Raw genomic sequence first — 21,586 nt, 5'->3', positions numbered from 1 at the left:
ATGCACTCCTGTATGTAGCGGCACTTAATTGACATACAATCAATTTGCGTATATAAACTATCTTATGGATTTATATTAATTGTGTTATTTATTATTATTTACTTTATCTTATTGTGCTATTTTTGTGCTCCATCAGATCCAGAGTAATAATTATTTTGTTCTCCTTTACACTTGTACACTCGAAATTACATTAAACAATCTTGAATCTTGAATTTTTTCTCTGTCTCTCCATGACAATGTTAGCATCATGGGTAATAGAGGCACATTTGCAGTGGGCCTTTTGTAAACGTTAAGTGTAAAGGACCATCCTCTTGTGGAACAAAAACTTGCTCAGACTACCATTCTCAGGTCAAGCAATAGTACATTCATTTATATTGATCTTATACCTACAGCCTGTTCACCTAACCCACTACAGAACACATAGAGCATGGTATTTTTAGACTTAATTAGATGGAGTACATCATCCTAACTTTCAAATATACTCAACACTCAACACTGATCCAAATAAGTATGAGTTTGTAAACATCCCCAGCTCTAGAGGGCAACCCTATGCTCTGTTCTTCCTGCCTACACCAGGGTCTGAAGTTCTTGTATAGAAAGGATGGAATGTTCTGTTTTGCCACAGTAAGTTATTTTCCAACAGGTTGTCCATCTCTGCCCTGGTGGTCTTAGCTACACCCCCTTCCATCACTCACTGTCAAGGGACTAAATCTGACCATTCTCATATCTCTGATGTGTTCTGTTGGTAGTCAGCTAATTTCTGGATTGAAGCCTCTCAGGGGTCAGCCGAAGGTTGAACTGTGTTCCCTGTCTCTAACAAGTTCCAACAAGCTTCCAAACTTGAGCTTCTGTACTTTCCTCTGCAACTGAATCCTTGACTACCTCAGCAGGAGCCCACAGCCAATGAGGATCAAAAATAGCATTTCTCCTCACTGACAACCAACACAGGCACATCTTGAGGATGCATGCTTTGCCCAGTGCTCTACTCTCCACAAAACAACAAACTTCACAACCTAAACACAAGGAAATCTGCAGACACCTATGCTCTGTCTGCCAGAGAAGGCAGGATCTCCCAGTGGCCACACATTTTACTTCCATATCCCATTCCCATTCTGATATGTCCATCAATGGCCACCTCTACTGTCAAGATGAAGCCACACTCAGGTTGGAGGAACAACACCTTATATTCCGTCTGGGTAGCCTCCAACCTGATGGCATGAACATTGATTTCTCTAACTTCCGTTATTGCCCCTCCTCCCCTTCTTACCCCATCCCTGATTTATTTATTTCCCCCCTCCTTTTTTTCTTTCTCTCTGCCGATCACTCTTTGCCTGCTCTCCATCTCCCTCTGGTGCTCTCCTCCCCCTTTCTTTCTCCCTAGGCCTCCTGTCCCATGATCCTTTCCCTTCTCTAGCTCTGTATCCCTTTTGCCAATCACCTTTTCAGCTCTTAGCTTCACCCCTCCCCCCCACCCGTCTTCTCGTATCATTTCGGATTTTCCCCTCCCCCTCCTACTTTCAAATCTCTTACTATCTTTTCTTTCAGTTAATCCTGACGAAGGGTCTCAGCTCGAAACGTCGACTGTACTTCTTCCTATAGATGCTGCCTGGCCTGCTGAAATTCACAACCTATGTCACCAGATTCTGATTCTGGTTCTGATTTTTCCTTGTAACTTCTGACAGCAGAGATTCAAGGTTTAATTTGATTACCTACAGGTAGCAACCATGCATCATTGCTGTTCTGCATTTGTAGAAAGAGAAATAGAGAGAGGGAAAGAAGCATTCAGTTATTAAAAGGTGAAAATAAACATAAAGGGAAAGTAAGGAAATATGTTGAAATTCAGGATTATTTAATTTGCAAACAGAATTATGATAATAATACTAAACTATGTCTGAAGGTTCACTTGGCTTTACGTGAACAGCCAATATGTTGTTAAAAGGATATTTACACCCTTAATCACCAATTTTAAGTAGGTAGTCTATCTAATCTGTGATTGAGGTGTAACTCTCACAAGTTCTGAAAATTAACATGGAGGTTATGGGTGAGATGCCATTTATGCAAAGCAAATGGTGGAACATAAACTGGCAACTTTCATTTGAGAGATTAATAACTCATGATATATCTCTTATTCCCTGAATGTGCTTTTGAGTTAGTAACGGCATACATCATTAACATACCATTATTTTTTCAGCAGGATCCAAACTATTATTGCATTAAGCAATCCATCATATTGGAGTAGATCTTTAAGCACTACAGTAATGCTTCCAACTTTTATTCCATTTAATATAGATGAAAGCAACAATGGATTCCTTTTTTAAAAAAAACAGAACAATTATATTTATCAATAGTCAAAGTTAAGTTTTTAAATGTTTGAAATTTGTCCAAATATTAAATAAACCTACATATAATAGAAACATTTTTCCATTTTGTGGAGATTGAATTTCTTCATTTAATTGATTACATTTTATTTAGCTCCTGAGAAGAATCCAAAAAATGTCAAAGGAGAAGGAACAAATATCAACAATATGAAGATTTCATGGGAGGTAAGAAAATGTTCTTGTTATAATGCATTTATTACTTACATTGAAATTCTTCAATACCACCTTCAAGTACAGATATCAGAATATAAAATATATTGGAGTTTCTTTATCATCTCTGCACAGTATTGTGAAATATGTGGTATCTTCCAATTGAATTTCTGCAAAACCAATAAAGAAAATCAGCAGACATTTATATAAATATAACAATATGTATGCAGTTCATTGATCACTATCCAAAATTGCAAATGATTACTTTAAAGTTAGATTTTCTACAAACTGTTTCAAATCATAATTTCTATTCATGGAAAAAAATAACAGGATAAAATATTTTGAATTAACTGTGGTGATCGATGCACCCACTTCGAAGTTCCATGTTTGATTTGAATAAGGTTCCACACTGAAGGTGAGTCTCGTCATATATGCGTGTGAAGTTATATGAATAACAGAAGTAGTGATATACAAACGGATACACTTACAGACTGTAAAAGGATAGGGAAAAGTAAAAGATAAATTTAATGATTACTATTAAATTGTTACATACGTTTAAAATAAAATTTTCCATGTTGTTATCTATTTTCTTTTATTTCATGAATCTCACTCCCTGTCAGTGGCAAATGCAGAAATTAGAGAGCACCTAGAGGCAGTTTTTTGCCAAAACTATTCTTTAAAAATATTCCTTGGTATAAATATTGGTTAGCTACCTTTACTCTGTCTCTCATGAATTATATTCACTGTCAATCAGTGAGTTCACCCAAGTAAAGCAGTGAGATTAGAATCTCATCAGTGGAAATCATAGACAAAATGCTGCTGTATCAGGAACTCACCATGTGAATGATTGAGTGGTCTAGTATTTTGAAGAGACTGCCGTGGATTAGCTCACTATACATTCCTTTAATCTTTATGTTACCGGAGGTTAGAAATGTTTCTTTTTACAAGCATGGGGCACAATGTCTTTTGATGAAGGCTATTCTTGCGAGGTCAATTAACAAATTGCAATGTTCAATGTATTTCTTTATTCTTTTGAGATCCTTGACCTTTTACCTCTCTCTTCATATGCAACTTAAGTAATGCCTCCATTGCTAAACTTTCTCGAAAATAGGTTAGTTGATTTCTCAGAAGTTCATCAGTTTCAATTACTGAACAATTCCTATCACTCTAATGCCGGCAATCTGAATATTGCTCTCAATCTTGCCTCTATTCTCAATGTGCTGTAGTTAACCGGATTGTGTTATTTCCTTGTGAAATCCTCGGTGATCTTTCATTTACAGGTAAAATAAGAGAATATCTAAGAATTCTAGGCCTTTAGAGTGCTTTCTGCTTCATTATTTGTCTCAGATTTCTTTATTGTTTTCACTTTTTCCTACTTTCTGTGGTTTGACCAATCACATTAATAGCTGTATGTGGAAGGGAATTGCACTATGGTGAAAGATCAGGCATGAGGGGCCAAATGCCCTCTGCTATGTTTACTAATGGTGGTGTTACAAGAATCACCCCTTGAAATAATTATCTGTATTTACTGACAAGTAACTTCTAATGTCTCAACTAAAAAGCACGTTGGTTCACAAACTAACTATCTGTGTGCATCCCACTAGAATCTCTGATCCTCTTTGAACAGTTAATGAAGAGAAAAGACATTATGCAGGAAAGGAGTCTACACTAGCCAGTTTTTCCTTGTGGTTCTAATATGTCCACATGTCTGTGGGTTCCTCCTTTTCTACAATGGTTGATCTCGGGTTGCTGGAGAGATATCATCCCTACATATTTGGAGCTCCTGACATTTATAGTGTTCATTATCAGTTGAACTAGTGGACCTCCATCCTATTGGCTTAAGGTCACCTGACCTACCTGAGTCACCTTCTTACTGGTTCTAGTCCAGGGCTACAACCAACATTGCTTCATGGTTCTGCCCACCCCAGCCATGTTTATTTGTGTCTTTCAAGTCTGACTGGTCCAAACCAATAAGATGAGGCAACCCAGACAGAATTTAATGAGATTACAGATTGCTTCTTTGGTAGGTCTGTTGTTTTACATAATAAACATCTGAGAATGGTCTCAGGTTTAGCAGATTATTACCTGAAGTTCCTTGTGTCCACAATCAATTGATCTGATTAGTTTCTGCCAGAGCAAAAATCAGTTCAGAGTCCACAAAATGGCAGTGGGGGGGGGAGGGATCAACGACAATGGGTTTGTCTGCTTTCCCTGTCCTTGATTCATGAAATCCTCTAATCGTAGACTGTAGTTTCATCTGGCTAACACTGGTTTATTCAGTCCATTAAAATAATTGATAATGCTCATGTTGAGGAATTTTAAGTCTCAGCAAAATGTACAAATTAAAAATGCCCTTAGCTGGAATTAGAGTGATTAAATTCTCAAAAAGAATATAGTGCCAAAATATGAACTAAAAATTGTATAAATTCAAGAACATCTATTGATAAGCAATTTGTTCTAAGGGAGAATATTTTTATTAAATTTTAGGGATTATTGACAAAGCAATTATTTATTGTCCATCCTTAAATTACCTTCAGGAAGTCATGGTGGACCATTTTCCTGAAGAGTCACTGTAATACTTGGGATTGAATTCCAGGATTTAGACCTAGCAGTAATGAAGCAGCATTGATTTTTTAAAGTATTTTCAAGTTAGAATAGTGAGTGATTGGAGGATATCATTATGGTGATGTTCCTTGTTATCAAGCATTTTTTTGTCCTCTTACTGATAAAAGCCCACAGGTTTGGGAGCTGCTGACAGAGCAGTCTGGCTACATAATTTTTTTTCATTTTGTAAATGGTAAATACTGCAGCTACTGTGTGCTGGTGCTGGGGGAAAGACTGCTTCAGGTCATGGATGGGCAACCAATAACACAGGCTGCTTTGTACTCCATGGTGTCAAGCTTCTTGAGTACTACATAGAATATATGTAGAATTGTACGATGCTATGTGGGCCCTTCAGTCCATTATACTGTGCCAATCTACAGAAAATACTCCACAATCAATCTAACCCTTCCTTCCTATGCAACCTATTCTTTAAAATCAATGTGCTTATCTAAGAGTCTCTTAAATGTCCCAATAGTGTCCATCTTGTTTGAGCTGCAGTTGTTCAGGAAAGTGGAGAGTGTTCTATCACTCTCCTGATGTAGTTTGTACATGGTCAAAGTGTTTTGGAGTGTTAGTAATGAGTCACTTATCAGAGGATACCCTCTTTCTAACTTGCTCTTGTAGCTGCAATATTTAAGTGTCTGCTGCAGGTGAGTCTGTAATGGTAATGGTGGGAACCTTGGTGACAGTGATGCCATTGACTGCCAGCAGTAGATGATTACACTCTCTCGTGTTAGAGCCATTGCCTCTCACATTTGTGCATGAAGATTGCTTCCATTTATTACTGGGTTCCTGGATTGCTGTTTGCGTCTTGCTGCATCCGAACATCAATTTAATCTGATGAAGAGTTGCAAATTGAATTGGCATTGTGAACACCAGTAAGCATCTCCAATCCTGACCTGGCATATGCACGAGAATAATTGGTCATATGTTGATTTGGCTAGCCATCTAGCAAGATTGCTCACAGTTAGACATTTTTCTTTCACACTTTACATCACAATACTTCCATAGGGAATGCAAGAAGGTGATGGTACAATGAGGAAGCATTGTGAGATCTGAGAAAACAAGGAAGTGAGTAGAAAATTTCCTTAACCTAAGACATTTAGGGATTGAGAAATAAATGCAAAAGGCATTGAATTGAAAAATGAATAATAAAAAGTTAAATTCACTATAGACACAAGAGGTGGCAAATGCTGGAATCCGGAGCAACAGGCAATATGCTGGAGGAAATAAACACGTCGGGTAGCATCTATGGGTGCTGGGGAAGAGGAGTGAATTGTTAATGTTTTGGTCAAAATTCTGTACCATGACTGAGGGACATAAAAACAGTTTAAAGAGAGGGCTGTGGTGAGTGAGGTGATTGATGGACTGAGGAGGGGTGAGGGATGACAGGCAGATTGAGCCAAGTTAAGGAAGAGGAGGGGCAGAGATGGGAAACAGATGGTATAAAAAGGAAGAGGGAAAGAAAGATTAGAAGGATGAAAAGACAGAAAGGCAAAGTAAATAAAAAGAAAATCAATGTTCACTACTTTTAAAGTCTTCAAAATGTTCAAAGCTTAAAGGAACAAGACTTTACACATGTGTTAGAAAGGTTGATTGACATTCCTTTGCATTCATCATTTGAACCTGTGATAACTCAGAACTAGATCAATCAAACTGCATCTTTCTGTCACTCTAATTTGGTCTGAATCTGCCCCTAGGCAGCTATCTGTTGCTCAAACTGTCATCCTAAATATGTCAGAGTGCTTTGCACCATTTCTCTTCTAAAATGTTGCCATTATGTTCTAACTTTAAAGTATCATCTTGGTGCAAAGTGGGCTCACCTATTATCTCCTTGGCTGACCAATCCCTCAAATACAACCAATTTCAAAATTCCTTCCTACCCTCACTTACCTCCCATAATTTCCTCCAGACTTACTACCCTCCAAAATATCCACCCTTTACCAATTCTGGATTCATTCTTGAATATTATTACCCTAACAAAGCTCTTGGCCCTGATCTCTCAAAGTCATTCCCTAATGCTTTCCATATGACTGCCTCATTTAACACTAATATATATTTATTTTGTCTAACATTCTTAACTCCTTTAATAATAAGTACATGAGATTAATGCATGAAAATATTTCTGAGGTAGAAGATTGATCGTGATCCTAATGAACTGCAAGGGGTTGAATATCCTGAACCTGGTTCTATTTCTTACACAAGATTGCTAGTTATTCCTAGAGTAAGTGTGATACTGAGGTTGTATACCCTGAAGAAGGAATTGCAGTGTCACAGCTTGTTAACATTTACATGCAATGCTTTGGGTGTTTCCCAAAGTGGTGCTCAGTGATCAATTAATGACTGTAAGTGTCTCAGAGGGGCAAACAATTAGTGGGAAGATGATGGGCGTGTGAGAGAGAACAGATTATGGGGTGGTGGGAAAGGAACAGATTTGGATTTGATTGGCTGAATGGCCTTCTTTTACTTCATGCAAAATATGAAAATTAAGAAACCAGGCCAAGTGTCAGGATGTTGGATTAGTTCATAATTTTTCCCTAACAAGGGCATTATGGTTCAAGTGATCTTTTGCATCTTATATTTAGACCATAAGACACAGGAGCAGAACTAGGCCAGTCTGCTCCACAATTCAATCGTGGCTGATTTACTTTACTTCTCAACTCCATTCTCCTCGTTTTTCTCCATAATCTTTGATGTCCTTACTAAATCTCAGCGGCTGCATTTTCTTCAGTTGGTCCTCTATTCACAGCCAGGTTCCACAAAATACAAGTTATCGTCAGTGTCACACTTTTTTGACTATTTGAAATGCCTGAAGTTGCAACCCACCAAGTGTTTCTATTTTTAACATCTTGTTTGACTTGCAAACTAATTGCTCATTAAAACCAGTCACAGGAAAATTAGTCCTGTTATTAACCTTGTTAACAGTGTGATAATTGGTTATAACTGCCAATCAACTTCTCTGGTTTGAACATTAAGTTGAACTGCAGAGTCTTATTTGTTCAGATACTGAATCAGGGATAAAGGTTTTGCCTTTCCGTATATGATGTGAAATTGATTTATTCACTCTGATTCCCAGTTATTCCTCAGTTTATTTGTTGGGCTTTATATTTCATTGGTTGAAGATTTTGACCCCAGTACTCAGGAAGGTGACATATGATCGCAGTTTCGGGTGGAAATCCACATGATCAGTCGAAGAACATGTAAACCCTGAGGGCATCACCGAAGATCAGGGCTGCATCAGTAGCACTAGCTATGCTACCTAGTTATGCTACTGACACTCTGTTGTTTAACAAATTACTTTTGAAATATGCTTTTGTATCTTCCTCCCTCCTTTCAGGCTGTGAGTTCCAGAACCCCTCCACTCCTGGACAAGAAACAAATTCTCAGTTTCCCACCAATCCTGCAACCAGTCGGCTTAAATTTGTATCAGCAAGTTAGCTAAGCAAAAGGAAATTGTTTTTCCACTGCTCATAATGTTGTATGATTCCATTAAACATCTCCTTGGCTATTTTAGTGTTGAATAAAACACCTGCTCTCTGAACTTTTATCATGACAAATATTCTCTAGCTTTGGCAACAAGCTCGTGAATTTCTCCGGAATACAGTATATACCAATCAATAAACTTTGCTGGTTTCTTACCTACTCTTGGGACTTGCTCACGGTTGCTCTTCTGTGAGATTACCTTATATATTATTGAGATTTCTTCAACACTGTAAGTTTTGGACATGAAATGCAATTGTGCAGTGCATGTTTTCTTTGAACTACAGGTCCATAGTAGAGGACAATTTTGATCATGATTCACAATCATAACATTAATATGTTACTTTGACATTAAATTATGATTTTTGTTTATTTATACATGGTCTATATACACGGTTATGAAATCAGTCTCTTTGTAAAGGTCACTTGTCATTAGTGCTGCTAATCTGGAAAGCACACATTTAATATACAGTATGACAATCCAGAAGAAACCAGATTTGAAAGAAATTCCATTTAATTGGACCTTAATTATTTATAAATTTGTATTGATAATGGGTGGGTGTAGGGTGCAGGTCATTGTATTTTGTGAATGTACTTTAGCTATGTCACGATCAAAAATATTTTGTTACTTATGAGAATTTGACTGTTATATTCAATATGGATGCCACAACAGAAAACCTACCAGGTTTCAAGAAAATCTAAGAGAAGGAAGACAGAGTCCAAAGGCAAAATCTTTTTGCCAAAAGAGGTGATACTGTCACAGAAGAACTTCTTTTGAGCAATGCTTCAGTCACCCATTACAAGAGAACAATTTATCTGGACGCTGTTTTTGCAAGCCATCATCAAGATCTGTCACATACAGAGATTGAACATGTGTGATTCCAAGTTACATGCCACCCTAGTCTGGAAATTCTTTCCCTATATGCTCTCAACATTTAGACCTTTTGATTCCTCCAAGATTCTGTAGAAGTAATTTTCAATTTGTGACAAACGGATATGAAGTTATTGATTGGTAACTTCTTTGCAAGGGTCACCAATTTTGCTAGCCTCCAGTGACAACATTGAGAATGAGATTTGCTACTCTGACTGACTTCTGTAGGTGCAGAGTTCATGATTTTTCCTTTTTACTTCATTTCTATTTCACAAGATGTGTTTGTCTTCTGCATAATCAGTGTGTGGTCATTGAAAGGGGAAGGAGAATGAAATCTACCATTCTTATGGCCAAAATACCTTCTACCAACGTTTGATCAACATGGATGAGACTGAGGGAGAATGATAGGTGATCATCAGACCTGGTCTTGCTCATGCTTGACCTGATGCCATAGGATTTCATAGGGTTTCAAGTCAATGTTGAAGCAACAGGTTTTTTTGTTTCTCTTAGAAAGTCATGAGTCTTTAGAATTCATTTCTTCAAAGCAGATGGTGCAGGATGCAGAAGAAGAATATGAATATGTTTAAGGCATATGTTTATGGAGCCTTGATACGCAAGGGGTGCAATTTTATTGAAGATTAGTGGGAAAGAGCTGTTGATGTTGATCTTGGATCAGCCATGATCTTCAATAATGAAGCAGGCTTGACAGTTGACTGATTTGTGCTCTGAATCCAAATATTGACAAAGTGCTTAAAGAACACAAATAAACATACTCACATAACTATATCCCTTAGTAGTCTAATTATGTTTTCTTAACAATTTACTTTCATTAGCAAAATAAGCTATTATTTGGTGCCCTAATTAAAGTGCTTAAAAAGCCCTGTATGTAGTTGAACCCTGACACCAGTCCCTGGGACACACCACTCATTATATGCAAGTATTGACATGTGTAAGTTTCTTGTTACTACCATCCTGTAGCAACCCACCTTTATAGATCTCCTTGCATCTAAATATTACCAGCTAGTAACCTAGAGGTGAAGAATATTTCCTTACATTTTTTACCAATAAGCCTCAGGCTTGTCACTTCAAGATAAACTGAAGATACAGTTCTGGAGATCATCTTCATAAGTGCCAGCCAGGGTCTCCAAATTAGCTTGGGGTCCACTGGCCTCTGCATCACTCTACCTTTCTTCATTATCTTCTTCCTTTGCCTCTTTCATTTCTCCAAAGTGTTTTTTTTCTGTGCAGATTACTCTTCTTGACAGTCTATATTGTTACATTGCCCAGTGTTCATGTTGACTGGAGAAATGTGAGTGAAAGTCCAATGAACTCCTATTTTGCTATCAAGTTGTGGCTACCTAAAGTAGTGTTTTATCTGAGTTCTGTATACCATGTGTTTTCCTGCCAGATGCTGGTTAGCTTGCAAGAAACATCCCCCTGTTCCCAATGGCCAAACATAATGAGACTTCTGCCTATCTCCTAATTACCCAATTCTTAAGAAATTAATTGAAAATTACAATAGAGTCACTCTTATTCTCTCTCCAATGTTTTTATGCAGAAGAAAAAGTAAAGAAAGTGTGAGAGTAAGGGCCTGTGTTTAAAATAATGTAAGGAGAACATAAATAATAGCCAAAGTTGAACACTTGTCACCTCAAACCTGCTGTACTGCTCAATATCATGATTGATTCTGTACTTCAGCCAGTTTACCACCAAATCCCATATCCACTATACTTTGAGCATTAAAAAACATGTGGATCTCCGCTTGAATATACACAGCTGAGCATCCACAACTGCTTGAAACTGGGAGTTCCTAACATCTCCAAGTCACTACTTCCAGAAATTTATATAGCCAACCCTTTGTCCTGAACTTTGTCCCTTGTTCTGAACTCTCCCACTGGAAGAAACAACCACTCAACGTCAACTCATTTAATCCTTGTCAGAATCATGTATTTCTCCATGAGATCACCTCATATCCTTTGTAAATCCACTGACTGTAGACAACGTCCAAGAAATGCTCTCTGAATGATAATGAGAACGTTACAGCAGAGAATAGAACCTTAAGCCCACTATGTCGTGCTGACCTTTTAGCCTCTTCTACGATCAATTTATCACTTCCCTCCTACATAGCTCTCCATTTTTCTATCATCCATGTGCCTGTCTAAGAGTTACTCAGATGTCCTAATGTAGCTGGCTCTACCAGCACCCCTAGCAGGGTGTTCCATGCACCCAACATTGTGTAAAAAATTGCCTCTGACATGCCACATAAACTTTTCTCCAATCACCTTAAAATTATGCCCCATCTTATTAGCCATTTCTGTCCTGGAAAAAGTTTCTGTCAACCAACTTGTCATCAGGGATGACATTGCATTAAGAAGTGGGTGCGTATCAATTACATTGGGTACCTGTATTCAACACAGAATCTTGCTTTATTTTTCCTTAGGAAACCACTGAAGCCCTTTGTTTTCAGATCCTCTCGAGCAACTGATATTATTGAAGTACGTGCTCAGTCAGTTTCCATGGTATGCTTCAGTCATGATCTTGGGGTCAATTCATAAAATGAAATAATCAACACACTCCGCATAGAATGATTTCAAACATCAGAACCACTTATTATTTTACACTGCAATACAAAATGAACGAACTTCCAGAATACCAAGAGACTTCTACAAACATTCTCAATATGAGAATAAGTAGCTTTGAATATATATGAAAATCATCATGAAAATTGTTGATCTATTGCTCATATGAAAAGAGCTTTGCCTTCAAGTTGTCCTAGTATGCATATCACAACATTGAGCTCAGTGATTACATCATTGTTAGACATCATCTATACTGCCTCACTTGCATATACTATATAGCCTTTGTCTTTTGGAATAGTTTTAAAATGAATTTGCCTTGTCCAGTTCCTGACATCTCGAATGTTTTCTTTGTCAAACATGCTCTGAAATTTGAATCTTTGTTATCATCCAGTTATTGATAGTTTGAGGGATGGGAGCATTTATAATTGTTAACATTTTCAAGATATTAAAGAACAGTTATGGTATTTGTTGTGGGAAAGAGAATGAAGGTAATGTTTCATCTTTACATTGTATCATTAATTTTGGCCTGGATTTCGTACTGAATTGACAGCAAAACCATCGATGTTTGCCATCATTGCACCATTAAGCTGACAGCAACTTTGAGATGTTTGTGCATGCACAATTTAACACAGAATACCTGATGCTGCTGTCAGTGAACCAGTTTCTCTCCAGAATCTATGCTGCTCTCTCAGATTCAAGCAAGAACTTAATTTGATGTATTTCAAGTTCCACTGTAAGAACCTTAAGGTATACAAAGCCATAATTACTATTGATCAAAATCCCTGGCTCTTGCATTGATTTTAATGAATATGAGTTGTGATTCCTTCACATAAATAATGCAAAATATAATGGATTTTGATATAAATATTTATATTTTTGCCTAGTTTGATAATTTTCTCTGGTTCCACTGTAAATTATTCCCAATTATTCAGTGTTCGGGAAAAGACTTCTAAAAGTTAACAAAAAATTGTATTTTATTGCCTTCTGGTTTGGTGTCTGTGACAGTTGGACTGCAGAATTATATTTATATATTTGATCATTTGGCTGACATGATATCATAACTGTTGAACTCCAAGCAGCAATTGGAATCTGGAAAGGGAAACTACATAGTCATGCATGAGTTAGAATTTTAGAAGTACAGAGATCTCAAAAGTCAATAGTGCTGGAGGATGTGAATGATTTAAAGCTTTTAGGAAGACTCAACAACAAGGACGTACATTTTTAAATTGTTTTGTTGTCAGACTTAGAGCAGGGAGTGTTTATAAACAACAGAGGTAATGGATGAACACAAGTTATGATATGGGCAGAAAAGATATGCATTACAAATTTAGATCTATTGGAAAATGGAAGATTAGTCAGGGAACATTGGGTCGAAAGATCAAGGTAACATTTTGATGTTGTTTACCCTCTCCATGCCTTGTGGCACATCGAGCAGCAATCTTGCCATTTCTTTATCATTTGTCTGTTTTTACAAGGCTGAATTGCTAACTCTGTGGTCAGCCCAAAACAGATGGAAAGCATGCAAGGAGCTGACTAGATTTGAACACAAAGCTACTCACCTCAAACTCCTGCATGGATGCCACTACACCACTGACCGGCAAACAATTTGATGGTTGAGGGTTTTTAACATTTGACAAGCTGAAGAGTAGGGAGTGTAGAGTGCTGGTGCAAGGATGATGTTTATCTCGGTGATGCAGTGGTCTATGATGAAATCTCATTGTTGGGTGAAGGCTGTAATCTCTCTTTCTCATTACCAAGTTGGAAATAGTTGCCATAAGTGGAGATTTTCTCAGTGGCTTAGGTGTTTCCACTGCTTAGTCAGGAAATGTCTGCCCATTTAATATTGCATTGTCAAGCAGCTCAATGACACATCAGAGAGAATGTGTTGAAAAGGAAGTTGATGCTGAGTTGCTCCTGAATGTTATTGCCATTTGAGTGGAATTCGATCAGTTTTTGGCTGATGCCATTCATGAGTAAATAAATGAAACATTGAAAAACATCTTGCAAAGCCTCGAAAGGTAATGATGCCAGTGTGGAAAGAACAGACATTGTGGATGGCCTTCTATGGATAAAACTCCTCTGAACAAGAACAATTCCTGCCAGGCAGACAAAAGATAGTTACTCAGAAGCTGATGATGGTAACTAACTGGGCTGAACTGCAGCCATATTGTTTAGGATAAGGAGGATTAGTTTACTGCATTCACTGACACTAGAATATTTCTTGTGACTTTAGCAGGACCTGGAACAGTAGGTCTAAAGAACTGAAAGGAGGTATTTAAACATGGACGCACAAGAGACTTTGCAGATGCTCGAAAACTTGAGCAACACGTGCAAAATGCTGGAGGAACCCAGCAGGTCATCAGTACTGATGAAGCATCATGGCCATGGTCAACTGTCCATTTTTCTGCCTGATCATCTGAGTTTCTCCAGCATTTTACGCGATTTAAATATGAAATTGTGGAGAAATTGGACATAGTCATGGGAATCACAGCAAAACAGAAGTGTAACAGGGAAGTTCAGGTCTTATCCAGGAATTGGCGAATAATTTACGTTTGAAGTGAGCAAAGTGGACAGTACTTGTAGCTGAACTTTAGATTTCACTGGTCTCCTTCCACATCCCAAAGACATGCAGGTTGGTTGGTTTCTTGGCCCTTATAAATTTCCTGAGTGTTAGTGGGTGGTAGAGTTGATGGGCATATGGCGAGAATGGGATACAGGGCACATTTGTCAGGGGATAGGTTTGTTCTGTGTGTTAACAGCCTTAACAGACCAACTGGCCTCCTGTTGTGGGGAAATATTGAAATAAGATGAGGCTGAAGATGAGTGGTTTCGTTAACACTAGTTCCATTGGAATAAGAACAGAAATCAGGTCTGATAGACAAAGTGCTGTGAGAGAGCATAAGTTGGGGATGAAGCAAGTTCCTGAGGAAAGTGTGATTTGTGGGATAGGACTTAACACCATGAACTGAATTCATTATTAAACCATACTCTGTACTTAAGAATGCTGCCAACACTTTGACCTGAGGTGCAGCCCATTTAAATATTGTGGCACAAAAATGGGGGTTTGGCTATGCAGTCAGGCCAAGTAAACGGAATGCTGACTTTTGAAGTCAGCCAAATGTTAACTTTTGAAATCCGTTTGTTAATTAAGATAAACACTGAGGAAAGAAATGTCATTTTGCTTCTGTTTCATTCACTTGTCAGAGGGCCTCTGTCAGCACAGGTTGCTCCTCAAATATCTAAGGACTAACTGAGTACTATTCAGCGACCCACAGTTTTGAAGTCCCATCCATCATATATACACAGGATTCATCAGCTGTTGCAGGGTAAGAAGACTGCAATATCTGGAGCAATTATTTATACTTCCAAGCGTGGTTCATTTAGAAGCAGTACTAATGAAGTCCAGATATCTTCTCTCAATAGGAAAGATGGATGCCACTGCATTTCCTCATTCACAGTCACCACCTGTTTCTGGCCATCTGTTCCCTATATGTCACTGGTGTATTATTCTTCAGCTCATTAAATAAACACCCTTGTGGATATACCTGAGCTAGTGATTGCATTTATCAGCCTGTGTAATAGGGTGCTGTCACAGTGATGTTCCACTGGACTCGCATATTAGTCCCTGCAAAATGAAGCAATAGATGGATAAGTACTTTTATAATATCACTTTTATAGTGCTTTTTCCGCAGTTCCATTGTTTATTTCAGCCACAAATAAAAAAAGCATTTAAGTTAGGAGGGAACACAAATTCTAAGAAAATCAGTGAAAATCAAGCATTCTTATTTTTATTTGAAACATCTCTGTAAGAAAAAAAACCAACACTGCAAGTTGTCGAGAAGAGAAGTAATGTGAGCTTAATGGTATTGCTATAATGAAGAAGAAGTACTGAAGCTTGAAGGCTCTGAGCCTGTACTCACTGGAGTTTAGAAGAATGAGGAGGGCTTTCACTGAGACCTTTCAAATATTGAAAGGCCTAGATAGAGTGGACATGGAGAGAATGTTTCCTATAGTGAGAGGGTCTTGGACCAGAGGGCCCAGACTCAGAATAGAAGGGCATGGCTTTAGAACAGAGATGAGGAGGAATGTCCTTAGCTAGAGTGTGGTGAATCTGTAGAATTTATTGCCACAGGCGGCTGTGGAGGTTAAGTCATTGCGTATATTTAATGCTGAGGGTGGTAAGTTCTTGATTAGTAAGGGCATCAAAGGTTATGGGGAGAAGGCAGGAGAATGGAGTTGAGAGGGAAATAGATCAGCCTTGGTCAAATAGCGGAACAGACTCGATAGGTCGAATGACCTATTTCTGCTGTTTTGTCTTCTGGTCTTGTCTGCATGTAGGTCTTTGAAGGTGGCTCGACAAGCTGAGAAAATTGTTACCAAACTTTATTAACGGGAATAAAACACAAAAGCAATGAAATTGTGCTAATCCATTATAAAGCCTTGGTTAGTTCTCACCTGGCATAATTGTTCAGTTCATTATTTCTAAAATGTGCAATAAGGTCATCATGCCTTAGGAACAATGCTAAGAATAATGTGCAGCCTCCTCTACATTGGTGAGACCTGACATAGATTGGGGGATTGCCTTGTCGAGCACCTCCACTCCACCCCCATCCCCCTTCTGATATGTTGGTCCATGGCTTTCTTTTTTTCCATTATGAGGCTACTCTCAGGATGGAGAAGCAAAACATTATATTCCATCTAGGTAGCCTCCACCTGATGACATGAACATTGATTTCTCCTTCTGGTAACTTTTTCATCCCCGCTTCTCTTCCTCTTCTATTCCCCACCTCAGCCTCTTACTTCTTCTCCTCACCCACCTATCATCTTCTTCCTTTTCTCCCATGGTCCACTCTCCTCTCCTATCAGATTCCTTCTTCTCCAGCCTTTTACATTTACCACCCGCCTGGCTTCACCTATCATCTTCTAGCTTGTCCTACTTCACCACCTACCCCCAAACCTTTTTATTCTAGCATCTTCTCCTTTACTTTCCAGTCCTGAAGAGGGTTCAAGGCCTGAAACTTGCCTGTTTATTCAATTCTTAGATGCTGGCTGACCTGCTGAGCTCCTTCAACATTTTGTGTATGTTGCTCTGGAAACATATATTTTTTAAAAATGTCATGAGTTACCCAATCACTGCTTGGTAAAATGTCACTACCCGAAAACTTTGGTGAATCAGCTTCAAGTTACAATGTACGTTTCAACTTCATAGGGCCCTCCAAGTACCTTTCAGTGATTTATCTGACCCATATCCTGATAGCTTTTGGATCCTTTCCACCTTCTACAGTTCAGCTATCTCTTGATAATCATTTTCGTCAGCCATTTGGTCATCTGGATGTGAGTGAATCTAGACTGTTACAGTGGGCAAAACCTAGCCCTTGTAACGTCCACTTGGTGTTTTACATTCTCCACCAGCTTTCTCATAGAAATGAAAATTGTACCTGATAGCTCATTTCCTGATGCTGGTGCTGATGCTGGTTTGTTGCTGGTAAAAAGCTTAAGTTATAGGCTTAGTGGGGAATACGTGGTAAAAACATTACTAATGTATCATTTTCTGTGACTGAATGCCTCCTTTTCTTTGTGAAGCCCCATTTTGTATTTTTTCTATTTATTTTCATTGAGTGGTTTGTTTTCTCCTTGTTTCTATATATTGGAATCAATTTTCTTGTTGCCTGAAGCCTGATGCTATTAGTTCGTTATATTGATTATCTTTCTGTTGTAGGAATGCTATACAAATCAACTAATAGATTGTCTCAGTTCAAACTCATGCATCTAATGTTATCAGTGCAGGTGACACTTGGAGTAAAGAAAGAGGAAAATCAGATTTATTGTTTACCATTTTCCAAAGCAGCATTTGTTTTCCACTCTTCTAATCTGTAGACATTACATCTCAAATTAGATGAAGATGCTTTTAGAGTAAGTTATTTCTCTGCTGGACACGAACAGCTAGGTAAATGATCCAGACACAGGCTCCCTTTACTCCCACAATGAAAAATAGCTCAAATTACAATGGCATATCATACCAGTAAAAGATTCAGCTATGCTTTGTAATAAACACAAGAAATTCTGCAGATGCTGGAAATGGAGAGTAACAAACAATAACTGCTGGAGGAGCTCAGCAGGTTCAACAGTATTAATGGAGAGGAACAAACAGTCAATGTGTCATGCCAAGACCCTTCATCAGGACTAAAAAGGAAGGGGGAAGAAGCCAGATTAAGAAGGTGGAGAGAGGTCAAGGAATACAAGTTGTAGAGGATAGGGAGATCTGTGCTGAATGTATTGATACACTAGGGCATTTCGACATATAGAAGGTAATGTTGGGTTCCTTAAAGTGCATTAAGGTGTATAAGTCCCCAGCGCCTGATGGGATATACCCCACGTTATTGATGAGGCAAGAGAAGAGATTGCTGAGGCATTGACCAATATCTTCACGCTCTCTCTAGCCACAGGTGAGGTCCAGAGGAATGGTGAGTAGCTAATATTGTTCCATTATTCAAGAAGGGAGCCAGCGATAATCCTGGAAACTACGGATTAGTGAGTCTCATGGCAGTGGTAAAGAAGTAACTGGAGAGAATTCTTAGGGATAGGATTTATGAGCATTTGGAAAACCATGGCCTAATTAGGGAGAGCCAGCATGGCTTTGTGCTTTATTAACTTGATTGAATTCTTTTATGAGGTGACAAGGGTGAGTGATGAAGGTAGAGGTGTGGGTGTTGTCTATATGGATTTTAGTAAGGTGTTTGACAAAGTTCCTCATGGGAGGCTCATCTAGAAGATTAAGATGCATGGTGAATTGGCAAATTGCATTAAGAATCAGATTTCCAATAGAAGGCAAAGGGTAATGGTTGAAGGGATTTACTCTTGCTGGAGGTCTGTGATTAGCAGTGTTCCACAGGGATCTAAACTGAGATCTCTGTTGCTTCTGATATATATAAATGACCTAAAATGAAAATGGAGATGGGTGGGTTAGTGTGTTTGCAGATGATATGAAAATTGGTGGTGGCGTGCTTAGGGTAGAAGACTGGCAAAGAACATATCAGGATATACAGTGGATCAGCTGCAAAAATGGCAGATGGGATTTACCCTGGCCAAGTGTGAAATTACACTTTGGTAGGTCAAAAGTAAATAGTACATGATTAATGGCAAAACCCTTAACATTGTTGATGGGTAGAGAGATCTTGGGGTTCCACTTAATAGCTCCCTGAAAATGGCTACACAGGTTGATAGAATGATTAAGAAGGCATATAGTATGCTTGCCTTTATTAGCCAAGGCACTGAGTTCTAAAGTCAGGAAGTTACGTAGTACCATTATTTATAAATTTCTCGTTAGGTTGAATCTGGAGTATTGCATATAGTTCAGGTTGCCCCATTATAGGAAGAATGATGAAGGGTGCAGAAGAGGTTTACCAGAATGATGGTTGGATTAGAGGGCATGTGCTATAACAAGAAGTTGGCATGATTTCTCTGGAACAGCAGAAGCTGAGAGGAGATCTGATTCAGGGTTATAAGATTATAAGAGGCATAAATAGGGCAGACAGACAATATGTTTTTACAAGGGGTGAAATGTCTAATACCAGAAGGCATGCTTTTAAAGTGAAAGGGGTTAAATTCAAGGTAGATGTGAGGGGCAAGCTTATTACACAGAGAGTAGTGGATGCCTGGAACACCTTGCCTGGGGTGATGGTAGAGGAAGAAATATTAGGGACATTTAAGATAGGCACATGAATGTGAAGAAAATGTAAGGATATGGAGATTGTGTAGGGAGAAGTGATTAGCTTCATTAGCCATTTGATAAGTAATTTAATTGATTTGGCAAAACATTTTGGGTCAAAGAGCCCGTTCCTATGCTGTACTGTTTTATTTCTGTGTTCTAAGGTTTAAGGTAATAGCTGAAGCCAGGTGAGGGGGAAGATACTGTAGGTGTCTGGGGGAGGGGGGGGGGGAATGAAGTTAGAAGTTGAAGGATGATAGATCAAAGGACTGAAAGAGGAATCTAATAGGAGAGAAGAGTGGATTCTGTTTTCCCATTATCAGAGAAAAGATGTGCAACTTGTGAGTAATTCAAGCGGGTGTATTGTGAAATGCATTTCTTAATACACGATGCAAGTCATGTTCTTGTTCAATGCTTTTTAATGTGGCTTGATTCCTGCTGGATATAATTATATCGTATGGTCTTCAGCTACTGCTCACTTTTTTTGATTGAGGATTTGGTTCCATTCTTACAGATGCCTTTCTATCTATTGTAGAATTTCATTCCCTTTGGCCAGATGGTGCTGACTGTCCTTTTTCATGCAAAAGCAGTCCCGAAAGGCTTAAGCTGCATGGTTGTTCTTGTGGAAGGAATAGTGTGACCTTAAAATAATTGCTTCTTTGGAAATTCAGTTGGGCTGGCTTTGTAGGTTCTGAAGAATAAAAATAGAATTTATTATTCAGCAACTCAAATGCATCTGCCATCCTTCCCAGCATGACAATGGTATGTGGGAAATAGCAAACATTCAAGAAAAATCAGTTAACACTTCAGCCAACTGAGTGATATTTGTGGGTTTAAGAACATGTAAGCTTTTTGAAAAATAACTTTATTAAATTTGCCTTGTGGAAATACTTCAGATTTCAAAGATAAATGCAACTGCAATAGATTCTGCAGATGCTGGAAATCCAGAGTAGCGTACAAAATGCTGGAGGAACTCAGTAGGTCAGGCAGTGACAACGGAGGGGAATAAACAGTCAACATTTCAGATGAAACCTTTCGTTAGGTCCTGATGAGGGTCTCAGTCCAAAACTATTCCCTTCTAAAGACATGTGTAAAATGACCTGTGCCAATTGCAAGGTGATAGCAGAGTGGAGTGACTGAAATAACATCCTTGACTTTTGAGGACTTTGTTCTTTGAGGACTGATATTTTAAATGAAACCCACTTCCCTTCTCTCCCACATAGTTAAAACTAATTTTTTTTTGCTATTGCCAAAAGGCTTCAAGGTATCTCAAAGTGTTTTACAGCCAGTGCAATACTTTTGGAAGTTTGAGAGATACTCTTCACATGGCAAGCTGCTTCAAACATCAGTGGGTAAGGGTCCTGGGGATAGACATTGGAGTTGGAATTGATTTATTATTGTCACATGAAAAGCATTATACAGTGAAAAGTCCGTCTTGCATACTGCTCATATAGATTAATTCATTACATAGTGGATTGAGGTAGCATAGGATAGTAAAACAGTAACAGAATGCAGTAGAAATGTAACAGCAACAGAGAAACTACAGTGCATGCAGACAATGCAGTGCAAATCATGATGAGGTAGATTGTAAGGTCATGAGTCAGTACCGGGGACCGTTTAGAAGTGTTATAACAGCAAGGTAGAAGCTGCCCTTACGCTGCCTGATGGTACTAGCTTTCAGGCGTTTGTATCTTCTGACTGTAGGGAAATGTCTGAGGTGTCTTGGATATTTCATTATGCTGGCTGCTTTACTCAGGCAGTGAAAAATAGAGACACATTTCACGGAGGGGAGGCTTGTTTCTGTGATGTGCTCATC

The 21,586-nt window shown here is 38.5% G+C and overlaps 1 protein-coding gene across 10 annotated transcripts in view; it reads left to right on the top strand.

Moving 5' to 3' along the window:
• Positions 1 to 21,586, top strand: part of chl1b (cell adhesion molecule L1-like b) — a 920,799-nt gene that overhangs the window by 591,703 nt on the left and 307,510 nt on the right. For all 10 annotated transcript variants that reach the window (XM_073072426.1, XM_073072427.1, XM_073072429.1 and 7 more), the window contains one exon: positions 2,473 to 2,543. In XM_073072426.1, the coding sequence (XP_072928527.1) occupies positions 2,473 to 2,543 (71 nt within the window). The remainder of the gene's footprint in view (positions 1 to 2,472; positions 2,544 to 21,586) is intronic.

Source organism: Hemitrygon akajei, chromosome 19 (genome assembly GCF_048418815.1).
Source record: "Hemitrygon akajei chromosome 19, sHemAka1.3, whole genome shotgun sequence".
In the NCBI taxonomy this organism is placed as follows: domain Eukaryota; kingdom Metazoa; phylum Chordata; class Chondrichthyes; order Myliobatiformes; family Dasyatidae; genus Hemitrygon; species Hemitrygon akajei.
This window is presented reverse-complemented; position numbering and strand designations above follow the sequence as displayed.